The sequence below is a fragment of the Pteronotus mesoamericanus genome, unplaced genomic scaffold (genome assembly GCF_021234165.1).
Source record: "Pteronotus mesoamericanus isolate MK-2021 breed Mesoamerican mustached bat unplaced genomic scaffold, CSHL_Meso_final contig_220, whole genome shotgun sequence".
In the NCBI taxonomy this organism is placed as follows: domain Eukaryota; kingdom Metazoa; phylum Chordata; class Mammalia; order Chiroptera; family Mormoopidae; genus Pteronotus; species Pteronotus mesoamericanus.
Window position 1 is genome coordinate 2746202 of NW_026555091.1, and position 12682 is coordinate 2758883.

The 12682-nt window shown below is 46.2% G+C and overlaps 1 protein-coding gene across 1 annotated transcript in view; it reads right to left on the reverse strand.

Annotated features, from left to right (window-relative positions):
* Window positions 1–1723: 1723 nt before the first annotated feature.
* Window positions 1724–12682, reverse strand: part of DPY19L1 (dpy-19 like C-mannosyltransferase 1) — a 68807-nt gene continuing 57848 nt past the window's right edge. Inside the window, exons 19-22 of the mRNA XM_054571351.1 lie at window positions 11228–11402; window positions 10423–10522; window positions 9347–9472; window positions 1724–4499 (exon numbers count right to left, since the gene is read on the reverse strand). Coding sequence (XP_054427326.1) covers window positions 4343–4499; window positions 9347–9472; window positions 10423–10522; window positions 11228–11402 — 558 coding nt within the window. The 3' untranslated portion in view covers window positions 1724–4342. The remainder of the gene's footprint in view (window positions 4500–9346; window positions 9473–10422; window positions 10523–11227; window positions 11403–12682) is intronic.

Genomic DNA, 12682 nt, shown 5'->3' on the forward strand with positions numbered 1-12682 from the left:
GATTTAAATGAGAAAACTTCTAGTTGTGGGCAGTAGGGAGGGACAATAGGACAGACAGGTGGCCTGGGACCCAGAGCTGCCCCTAACCTGCTCTCTTAACAGGGAGGAAAAGATGGACTATGCTGGGATCAAACGAAAGTGGTAAAGTGGAAGTGAAGTTCTAAAATCCACACGTATCACTAAATTATCTACTTTCTTCTAGACAAAGTTAAGTTTACAAAAGGAAGTCCGATTTCGAAGGATTTCATTCTTTCCCCATCTCTAAACTGAAAGTAACAGGTCTAAGCCCAGTTTAGCTGCAAAAAAATTGACCCATAACTCACCTATTCAACATATACAATGCAAATAAGCTGTACAGATGCTGGTTAAAACTTACCGTATCTGGCCCTGACTGGTGTGGCTCAGTTGCTTGGGCGGCATCCCAAGCAAAACGAAAGGTCACCGGTTTGATTCCTGGTCAGGGCACATGCCCAGGTTGTGCGTTCACTCCCCAGCTGGGCTGTGTTCGAGAGGTTTTTCTCTCACATCAATATTTCTCTCCCTCTTTTTCCCTCGAAAAATGGTCTTTAAAAAAATTACCATAGCTGTTGTTTGTTCCTTACAAGTTCCATTAAAGCAATGGCCCTGAGACACAAGGGACCCCACAAAATTCCGTTGCACAACAGGGACCTTCTAGCCTGCCCTGGTGAGAGAAATGCTGAGGAATGGGGCGCCTCCTACAGGCCAGACTTCCAGAATCTTTCCTGTTTAGAATGTGGCTCTCAAACCTGTGGTTTCCTGGAGTAGCGGCATCAGCAGCACTGCCTGGACCGGGTTAGAAATGCAGACTCTGGGGCCACGCCTTTCTCGCCCCACTGGGGCTGCTACAGCAACACGCCACCACAGAGACCCTTTTCTCCCAGTTCTGCAGGCCAGAAACCTGAGATGGCGGTGCTGGCAGATTCAGCGTCCAGTGAGAGCCCATTTCCTGGTCCACAGGGGACATCTGGTAGCTGTAACCACACCTAGTGGAAGACGCAAGGAAGCTTCCTCACGCCTTTTTTATATAAGGGCACTGTCCCTTTCCTACAGGCTCTGCCCTCGAACCTAATCAACCTCCCAAGGGCCCCCACCTCGGATACAATCACATCAGGGCTGAGGAGTCTGCGGGAGACACATCTGGCTACAGCTCATCTCCGGCCAGCTGGATGGCTCCTCCGCAGTGGGGCAGCGGGCTGTGTCAACAAGCTCGTCTGCGACGGTGGCTCAGCGAGTCACCGTAGGAACATTTCATCCCGGAAGATGTCAGAGAGAGGTGTCACCACATAAAGAAATTCATTACAGCGGCATGGACTAACCTAACCTGTCTTTCCTCCAGGAAGACAAAAAATTAAAGCTGATGCTCATATCAAGCAAAAATGTGGAGCTGTGATTTACGAAATGTCACGAGACCAAACTGGTTTAATGTATGAGAAAAAGCTCTCAGCAATTTTGGAATTATCCCCAATTGTCCCTTAATGTAAAGGAAAAAGTAATGTAAGTGTGTAATGTCATAACTGTAAGAGGAGTGTGGGTGGCGCAGTGCCCACCGCACCCCCACCAATGAAAAGGACCAAGTGGCTTCGCAGGCTCCCAGGTGCACTCCGCCACACCCCATGTGACCGCGTGACGAGGCTGAATATATTGACAGTCAGGGTGGAAATGAAAATAACGACAACAAAAAATTCCGTATTTTCATGATCTTTTTTACTTGACATACATAGTACATGTAAACAACTGGCATAAAATTCATAAAAATACAATACTCCTATGTAATATCACTTTATTCCTGATACATCCTCTCGTTTTCTCCTTAACATCATGGCCTTATTTTAACACTACACTTTTTCTGCTAAGCATTTTTAGAGGCTCATCTTTTTATAGAAATATTGACCCAGCTTTGTTTTTTCATGTCCTAGCAATAGCTGTTTTATCGCCTCCTGGCCCATCCTTCCCTCCTTCACACTAAAGCAAAAATATTTTTCAATGCTAAAAATGTGTAAAATACTGAGCTTTAATACTGCTTTGTCACGTGTATCAAACCTACTTCTACGCTATGTTGCTGTAAAAGAAGATTCTGAGCGACAGCACCGGTGGCTCCCAGGTGTGAGCGGGACTGAACGCAGCGCCGCCCACAGCCTCTGTTCTACACCGTCTGGCCTAGCGCAGAACCAGGGCTGGCTGCTGGGGCTACGTTAATAAATACGGTCACAAGTGGTCTTCAGAAACAAAGTCAACGTGACAACTTCTACCCTTTCCCAGCATAGGAAACAGTTACAATAGTAGTTTAATGTTTTTCCTGTACTGAATTCCAACCCTTACGTGTGAACGTATTAGGAAGGAAATTATTGGAGGGTGGGAAGAACAGAGAATAACTTCAAGAGTACCATTAAAAAAAAACTAACTGCTGAAGACACCGCAGCCGTGTCTGGTGCGAACAGCTGCAGACAGAGCCCAGCTGCTCCCCTCCTCCGCCCTACGACCATCCTCAGGGGCTGTGAGTGCCTTCTTCCCATTTTTTTGCATTGTTGCATCAGTGCTCAAATTCCTCCCCTAATCCACAGCTCCCAGGCTACTTCCCTGTTTTCTTAAAGTGGCAAAAGCCCAAGAAATAAGTCACCCAGCAAGGGAGGAGGCAGGGCGGCACCTGAAGACCCTGGGAGGACCTAGGGGCTGCGGGGAGGCGCCCCAGGGCAGGCAGGGCCTGCACCCCACTGCCTGCTTGGAGCTGGAGCTGCCCCCAGGGCATCCCGGACCCTGATGCAGGGGCAGAAAGTCATGGCCACTGGGCAGCTCTGGGCAGCTCTGGGTGGGGCTGGAAACCACCCCGAGGACTCAGGTCTCAGGGATGTCCACTGAGAGGTGACTCTGCCTGGGGTGAACCAGGAGAACGCTGTCACTGTGTCATTAAACGGCGGTCCACCTGAGGCAGCGTTTGCTTGGAATTTAAAATCCCAAAACCATTTCTCAGAGATATAAAGGATTCGCTGTTTTGAAAAATCTCATTTCACACAAATTAACTTCTAAAAAACGAAAATTCATGCTAGGAATTCAAAGCAGGTTTGAAAATTTTTCAAAATAAAAATAAATAGGAGGAAAAGAATAAAGAGGAAGGCTTAATATATTCCTCCTCATACTGCAATGGTTTTCAGAACCAAAATTCTAAGGCTTAAGGCTTTGTCTTGTTAAAGACAGGCAATTTAAAAAGTAAAATATAAAAACTCCATTCACTTATCATTATTCACGTACTTTTTGCCACAAAAATTAGTTATGTTTTATTGTATCTTAATAATAAAAGAAAAATTACCACATACTACAGTCTATTGTTCCACAGTACATTGTGTCTACAGAAATATACGTTAGTTTCTGGATGCACTGCATTTGAGGTTGTTCAAAATAGTTTTCTTAAAACTATAATTAAACATGAAAAGTTTGAAAAGTGGTTTAAAGATATTAAAATATACACATCTGAATAACACTAAAAATGAGAAAATACACAATTGCCATTAATTTTTTTAACCAAGAAAAAGTACTTGATACAAGAAACTAAATGAGTAAATACCACTTATTTGACAAAGAATGTTGGGAGAGGGGGGGAGGAGAGGGAGGAAGGGAGAGAGCGGGTAAAGAGGGAGAGAGAGGGAGGAGAGAAAGAAGGGGGGCAGGGGTGGGGGGAGAGAGGAGTCACGCTAATACCACACCGTTGGCACAGGAATGTGGCCCTGACCACTAGGTCCAAGAGTTTGTATGGATAACGGGCATGTTCTTGTCATTAACAAGAACAACAGAGAACAAAAAAACACAAAGGGAAATAAACAGAGTAATTCCACATAGCAAATACCCATGTCAGCCCCATCTACTCTTAAGGACAGGGACCAACGTGACTGAGGAGCTCACAATAATCAGTAGAATGTCCCAAAGACAAGAGCAAGAGGCATGGACAAAAGCAAGGGGCATTAATAGTCCATAAACTGTAAATCAGCCCCTACAGAGTTTAGAACTGACTATATTTTCATATCATCCTTTCATGACCCATCACGTTTGGTATGCAGATAGCTTTGCTCATTTTAGCACAGATACTTAAGTCAGATACAAGCATATACTCATTTGCATAGCAAATTTTAAGGGGTGCACTGAAATAGTACCCAATTGATAATGGTATACATATTTTTACAATCAGAATGACATTCAAATTGACCAAGTAAAACATTGTCTATTTCAAAACAGTCACCTATAAAAGTTTTTGGGATTTGAATTAAAAACAAGGCATGAGTTATTAGCAAAATGTTAAAACCATTGCTGATGTCTTCTCTGTGGGCAGCAGTCATTCTTCTATAACTTCTAAGACTTTGTAAACACTGTTCTGGAATACAGTGGTGAAGTGGGGCTCGGACTCCTTCACCAAGAGGTTGCATAACGGAGGCTTCCCGGCGTTCGCGGGGTCTTCCACGTCCCAGATCTCAGGCATGCTGCAGCCAGGCCTGGAGAGAGTCACGCGCGTCAGAGAGCAAGCATGGCACACGCCAGCAGCTAAAGCAGAGCACGCGCTTCACGTTCTCGCCCTCCCGTCATTTTCTTCTACTTAAGTTTTTTTAAAAAATCTTATTATAGTTATTTATGTTTGTGTAAGCTGCCACTAGGTCCTCCTTAGAACGGGCAAGCACAGCAAAGGTAATTCTAAAGAAAGAAGACCTGCAAACTACGTGAATGCAGGTGATGAGGTTAAGTTCTGCCTCAGCTACTTACCAAAACGCAAGTGTGCGCAGTTCACTCAGCCTCCTTCCCCACAGCTGTGAAGCAGGGAAATCCCATGACACAGTAGTGTTACAAGGGTTAGGGGGAAAGACTGTATCCAGCATCATGACCAGCACACAGTAAGAGGTGACCAATTACATTAATTTTAAAAATTATAATTGGCAAATATACTTAGTTCCTATTGATGCAACTTCCATTAACTGTATTCGAGAATGAGTCAGCTTCAAGAAAATCCAGTAGTGTTAAGCTCCCATCTTAGTTACACACATAAGAAAATCTTGAAAGCAATATATTTTTAAAAGAATAGTAGAGATAAAATTGGTATTATGCAATATTTACTCCAGTAAGTTCTTGAAGATAACTGTAACATTTATTTCAAATCTAAAACTGTTGGCTTTTGCTAGAGTTCACAATCTCCCTTTCTTTTTTTTCGCTTTTTTAGATCAAAGATTTGCATGTTATTATACTTCAAAATGTCAGTCTTTTCTTCTACGGCTTACAATTTTTATGTCTTCTTTAAAGAATTCTTCCCTATCACAATATCATGAAAATATGCATTATATATTCTCCTGTGAAAGTTTCAGAATTTTGCCTCTCACATTTATACCTATTCCTCATCTGGAGTTAAATTTTTTTTAATGCTGTAAGGTAAAGGTTTAACATTAATTTTCTCCATATACTGTAGATAGCCTAGAAGCTCTTGGTCGAATTATTATTTATCAAATCCATCCTTACACCCACTAATCAGTAAGTGACACATTACTTTCAAGTCCATATTGCCTAATTATTTATAATCATTAATGTAATATTGATTCAGGCAAGAATAAAAACTGGAGCCAAAAATTATCTGGTGAAAGGTTGTTGAGAAAGACAGTAAACAAAGGGTCCAAGTTTCACCATACAGATTTCTTATTAATTGTAACGGAAACCTCTCCCCTTAAACTGGAGAGCGTGGGGGACATATTCAATACTTCAATCAAGTGATCAAGCTTAGGAGCACCAATGACAGAACAGGGTGATGTGTACCTCCTAAGTGACGTAATGAAAAGTCACAACATCTTCCTGCCAAAGCTTGCCACACTGAACGTAACCATGGGCAATGAGTTAGGCGAGCCTGGAGGTGGGACGTTCCTATAGGACAACTGGCCTGGGCTCTTCCAAATGTCAGTAAAAACAGAAAAAGTGAATGGAAGCTCACAATTTCTTATTTCCTTTTTGAGAAATTATTTAAAAAACAGAAAAACACAAGGAAAAATTATAGACCATTGACAACTGCTTACATTTTGCCATAATTGCTTCACTTTTTTAATGAGAAAAGGCCACTCCCAGCAAGTCCCTCTGCTCCCAGTGGCAATCCCACTGCCCCGCCCTCCACCAGGAGGCGGCACTAGGACACCATCTTTAATGGAAAGGTAATTACCCAAAAGGTGTCAAAGCAGACCTATCAAAAGGAAACCATGAGCCGCACTGTCACCCGCAGCACCATTCCCAGGGGACTTCTGTTAAGGGCCCAGAAGGTGTCTGCCAGACCTTTTCCATCTGCGTTCGGGCACACAGCACTCACAGACACAGGGACGGACATTTACATACACACAAAGGCTCCCAGTCGCTCTTACAAAAATGAGATTATCCTGGGACTCCTGGCAGCCAATGACATGTGGCCATTTTCCATCTCATTACAAAAAGACCTGCCTTTTTAGTTGTTGCTAGTACTCCTATATATTGTATCACAATATTTACCCACTCTTTTATGGACAGATACTATAATTGTTTCCCACTTTACCATAATAAAGCAATGCTTACAGAGACACTTCTGCAAGCTTAGCTTCTAGAAGCAGAACTATCGCTATGACGGAGGGCTACACAATTTTCACGCTGCCTCCATCAAATTGTCTTACAAAAGGTTTTCCCAAAGACTGTTCCCATGAGGAGTTTCAGCACATGCTTTTTGCACACCCTGGCTGACACCGGCACTCTGCCAGCACTGAGCACACGCAACGCTATAACTGAGCCTGGGCTGTCTACCTTCTAATTTTCTCCCCCATTCCAAGGCCACGCTGTTACCGCTCTGTTGGCCACTGGCAGAAGAGTGTGAAACATACAGGAAGCAGCAAACCCTCAGCTCCAGGGCTCAACCACCCTGCCCGCCTAATCGCAATGCCCCTGAGCCCTGCTCTGAGTTCCCGAAGTCTCCCCCGGCTGGCCAGCTACATCTTCAAACAGCATTAACCAAAACCTGCATAATCTCTTCTGAATCCATTTGCTTTAATTTCATGTCAACTCCATTCTTGGGATTAATGAGGATGAAAGCAGAGAACTGAGAATGAAAGAATAGTTCATTCAAAGCTCATGCACAACCTGCATTTGAGTATATTTTCGTATGTGTATTTGAACACAGGGTGTCAAGTATTTAAGGAATAATCAAGCCACACAATCAAGCCACTTGTAAATGAGATCACATGATCTAGGGCTCACGAAAGTGCCCACACGGTTCAACCCTGGATCGACATTACTCCCTCTTCCCTTTCCTCTCCTGTGTGAGCTCCCCATTTGCCCCCAGTGCTGACATCTTCTTCTGTCTCAGAGGCACACAGGCGTCTCGGGCTGGCGCAACTGAACTGTGGCCAGTGGGTGGAGGGTCTGCCAGAGGCTCAGCTCCCCCCACCGCAGCTGCCGGCACCAAGTATTAGCCTTCCATCCCTGTCCCACTCTCTGAGGTCCCCACTGGCTTCCCTGTCAGAACAGGAAGCACAGCGTGTGTTTTGTTTCAAGGGCTAAGCAGAGTCCACCTGTCTGAGGATTCCTAAGATGTACCAGTAGTAGGGCTTCAATCTCGCAGTAAATGGAGTGCTGTTTACGTGACTGAGTGGGGGTAACAGATTAGAGAAAGTCCCTTCCTTCGCTCCCTCCCTCTCCACTTCTGCTGGAACAAATGGACCAGGGCAGATCCAGGTCCTGGTGGGGAATCCAGCACCGCCCCCCACCCCCGCCCCCAAGCTCTCAGACTGAGGGCCGGCAGGGGCTCTCAGCGGGGACGCTCTGAGGCCAGTTCGCTCACTGCTGACTTTGGTTACAGTGCGGATGTGCAGCCGCACCCCCTGAGGTGGTCTTGCCGCCCCCCCTCCGGGGTGCAGAAAGCAGTGCTCTGCCACCGGAACAGGAAACTACTAGTTGACACAAATCCTGGGAGCTCCCTCAACACCTCAGGACATAAAGCGCCCCAGCCGCTGCAACTCCCACAGACTCGACACTATGCAAGGGTCCAGGACACAAGGGATGAAGCAGCTTGAACCAAGGCTTGTCATTAGCTTGGGGGGAAGTCATGAAATGTGACCGTCTCCGCTCTGTAACTGACAGGGGCCTCGGGCTGGCAGGGCCCCACTGCGGGTGGCCAGCGAGTGTTCCTCACGCAGGCGGCAGCCCACCGTTCAGCGGCCTCACGGAATTACTGTGGGAGAAGCTTATGGCTATTTTTGTCCTAAATTAAAGTTAATTAAAGGTGACTGTATGAATTTCATATACAGTCTTATGTTCAAAAGGACTTAGAGCATTTTCTAAATTGTGACTCTAAGAACAGTAATATTTTCTATAGACCCAATTCAAGTCAGTTGCGACACTCACAGAAAACCACTCAACAATCCACAACCGTCTCCGTCTCCCTGTGAGCGAGGCTGGCAGGCACTGCCACAGAACTATTTTTACTCCTGAGTGAACATTTAATTATTTTGTCTCGACACCCTTGTGTATGATTGAAATACACGGTGAATTAAGTATGATTAAGCCATAGATACGGCAATCTCCTGAAGGCGTCTTTTTAACAAGCAGTAAGAACTAATAAAATAATAGCGCGCCGCAAAATGCCCCTGACTTCAGAGGAGACGGCGCACGGCCGTGCTCCCCCCAGCGCGCGCCCAGGCGCCACTCAGCAGGCGACTGCGGGGCTCACATCAGCTTTGAAGAGCTTACCCGCTCTTGCTGCTACACTCTGCCTAGTGAACCCCTCTGTGAAAAGGGGTATTTTGAAAACTATAAACCCAAGAGCACATGGGTCTGAGAAAAGTTAATTATTTTTGCACTCAGGATGTGACAGAGCAAGAGAGAAGCTTCAGTCCAGTGGGCGCCGGGAGGGGCCCGTCCAGCACCGGACACGGCGCGGGGCAGGGCTGGGTGGGGATGGAGGCGACCTGGCCCCCGCGCCCCGCTTCCGCTGTTCCCACAAGGGTCTCCATTTTTTGGTCTCAGACTCTGCACATCTTTTGAAAGAAAATACATTCAACTTGAAGTAAAAAGGTTTAAAAAAACATCCTAGGCGAACATGAGTGATTCGGGAAATTAACAATCAGTGCCTACATACCTTTAAGAAAGTCTACACGTGCAAATCATTATAAAGGAAACAGATGTTTCCTTATAATGACTACAAAAGAAAAAAAAAACTCCAATTCAAATGATCACCTTACATTTTTTCCCACTACACTTGCTAAACGTGACCTCCGTCTCACCGTTCAACTTCCGGGCGCGCCGCTGGGAGACGAACGCCGCCGCCCCCCCCTCCCCGCCCCCGGCAAGTACTCACTTGGACCTGCGCACGCACCACGACTCTTCCAGGATGTAGTAATTCACCTGCAACTTCACCAGCTCTCGCTTCACCTCTTCGGCTGCTTTCCGGCTGTACATCGAGTACACGATTTTCGTTCTGGCTCTTCAAAGGGAAATGATTGGGGAGAAGATCGCCGAGGTTAAGAGCACGCAATCCGTCTCTTCGGAAGAAAGCACGGAACGGGACCAGGAGGAAGAGCACGCCAAACACTCTGGGCGGGAGGCACCTCCCGAGTCCCCGGGGCGTCCTCGGCTGGCGGCGGGGGGCGGGGGGGGGCGGGCAGAGCGGAGGGCAGACGTGGCCTCTGAGGCCTCGGAGGAGGGGCTTCTACACTGAGGCTTTCTGCCTGTTTGCGCTCTAAATTCTTTATCGAGCGCTCCGTCACACAGAAGAGCAAGGCGCCCTGCGAGCGGTCACTGCCGCGCGAGCACAACACGGGGCTCCCCGCGGGCGGCCGGGCCCAGCTCACCCCGCCGGCAGCCACCCGCGCTCCGCTTCATTCCCAGGCGTTTTAAGCGCGAAGTGTGTGCAAAGTAACTGCTCTGGAAGTCAGCTTGCCAGACCTGAATTTTTTAATGAAAAACTATTTCTAAAATATTATTCCTGTTAGACAAAAGAACATAGTAATAGGATTCACCCCTCAGGAAATTAATACCTTGACCTACCTGAGAAATTACACAAAAACGAAATCTATTTCCTTTCAAAGAGAATGTGTTTATGAAAAAAATAGTAAAAAAAACAAGATCATTCTAACAGGCTATACTGGTGAAAACCAGAATAAAACCCCCTTTGAATAGGATTCCATTTCCACTGACTCGAGAATTCAAGAAAAATGGCCCATGAGAAAACCTGCATAGAAACTCCGGCCTCATGAATGCTCGGGGGCGCCCCGCGGGGTGACGGCCAGGAGCCTGCAGCCTCGGGGCTTCCCAGCCCCGCGTCTCGGCGCTCCGCCCCCAGCGCGGCCCTTTCAAGATCCTTCTGGGTATTTCACTGGTCTCCACACTATTTGTACGAGCGATTTTTCAACAAGTTGGGAACTGGGTACTAACCTCAAACCTGCATCTTCATAATGCGGGTGATTCACAACGGGCCGCAGTGCGGAGAGTTTGACACTCGCCATCGTGGGCATGGCCCCCGCGAACACCGCGTCTACGAAGAAGCGGGAAGCAAGTCTCAGCGAGGACCGAGCGAAGTCCCAGGCCAGCAGCCCAGCGCCCGTCACAGCCCAGCCTGGGTGAGCGACGTGCCTCGGAAGGCAGTCTCATCGCGCCACTGGGGAGTGAGTGAATGTGTGTGTCTCATCTCGCCACTGGTAAGGTTGTGTGTGTGTGTGTGGGGGGGGGGGGGATGTTCGTTCTAACATCTTGTATATCTTCCCTGATTCTAGGAAAGAAGTGTCAACTAAGAAATTTTTATAACACCAAAAAATCCCGAAGATGATTTAACATTCAGTCACTTGATACTCAAATGACAGCATATCCTTTTTTAAACATGAATAAAGATTCCATGAGTTCATTTCAAGATGGAATGTGAAGGACCAAGATTAAAAATTCATTGAGAAAATAAGCATAAAAATTATTTTGAACTGTGGCATGTAAAACTTTGAAAAAATTAGAATTTATGGAAAATAGAAAAATTAATTACTGAGAAACTATGCATAGCATTTCCTTCGTAAACCACTTAAGACTGACATTTCTCTCTCTCCCCCTGTCTGTCTCTCTCTCTCTCTGGATAATCTACAAGCGGTATTGATTAGAAAGAGTAAGACTATTGGCAGTCACTCTGGTTTAGGAGTTACCAATGGTGTATAAAACTTGGGAAAACACTACCCAAATAATACTTTTTTTTTTTTACCTGGTTTAGTACTATATTTGATCCACTCTATAAGTTCTTCCTGTGGCAAATTGCTGAATTCCCCTACAATGTTCCACTGGGTTTGCAGATTTGCCGAACCTTGTATTGACATGGCTGCTAACAGAGCAAAAACAACAGCGCCAGGATGTACTTTGCAAAAGAGCCATCCGAACAGCTGAAACCAAGTCAGAAACACATTGGTGATTGTTAGAAGAAAGCATTACGTACCCAACAAGCAAAAGTTCCTCCCAGCGGGCAACTCAGTCCCTGCTAGTCCCAGGTAAAGCATTAACGGCCCCATGGAAAAGTTCTAGAAGCAGTGGCCCTCGGAATCAAAAGAATTCTACCACCTTACACAAGTGGGCTGTGATTTACAGTGTTAAAATCAATCTTCGCTCAACTTGCTCTATTCCCAGAGCCAGGCAAGGCCAGGCCCACTGCAAAACGAAAATGCCAGGCGCCTTGTTTGAAGATTATTAAAAAGATCAAAATGGCAGCAACAGAGCAGGAAGTGAGGTGCAGGGTCCTTCTCAATGTGGGCTCCGTGCACGCTGACCTCCCAGCACCACGAGGCCAGCCCGGACATCTGTGGTCATAGGTCACACCGCTGGTGGCACGGAAGGGACAAGCTTCCATCCAGCCTCCGTTCCTTTCCAGCCCTGGAGGAGCCAGGAACAGCGGCCTCGCCCTCTGCCGGCCTCCCTAACTTGCCAACCAGCTGCCAGGAAACCTTGAGGCTGGCCGGTCTTTACCATATTTGAATAGTCCACTCTCAATAGTAATACTTGGTCTCTATTGTTCTCTCCTAAAGATTAATCCTGAAGACATACAAAAACTTTTGCTTTTGGACTTTTCCACCTACCACTCTACCCTCATCCCCAGAGAATGGTTGGTTCAGAAGCTCAGTAAATGTTGCTAATCCTGCTTGCATCCGTGGCTGATGAAAAGGTGAGGCCATGGAAACCCTAGCTGTGAACGCAGAGCTGGGACGCAGGTATCTGGGGAGAGCGAGCAGCGACCAGCCAGCACAGCTTCAGCTCACTTTGAAAGAGTAAAACCCTGAAACTGAGTACACATTTGTATGCCCGCGTATACTCAGTGAAAAAAAAGAAAGCTTTACACTGAAAGACCATGTAATTTGAAAGCACCCCTAACTCGAACTCAACTGTTATAATGCTTTGTGATATGAATGTCAAAACAAAAAATTATTTCTACAATTAGGCTCTGCTTTCTATCAACATCTGCAGTAATCATTCATGAATTCACAGCACTGGCTGTTTGTTGTTTGGCAGGGGCTATTTTAGAAGTTCGAAGAATAGAAAATGATCAGCTCTTAGGAATTTCTGTGGGTTTTTTTCAAACATCGTTTAGGAGTAATTAGTACAGGCCCAGGAAGGACTTTAATGATAATCATGTAAAGGGCTCTGGGGAATTCGACACTGTTCCTGAGGTCTC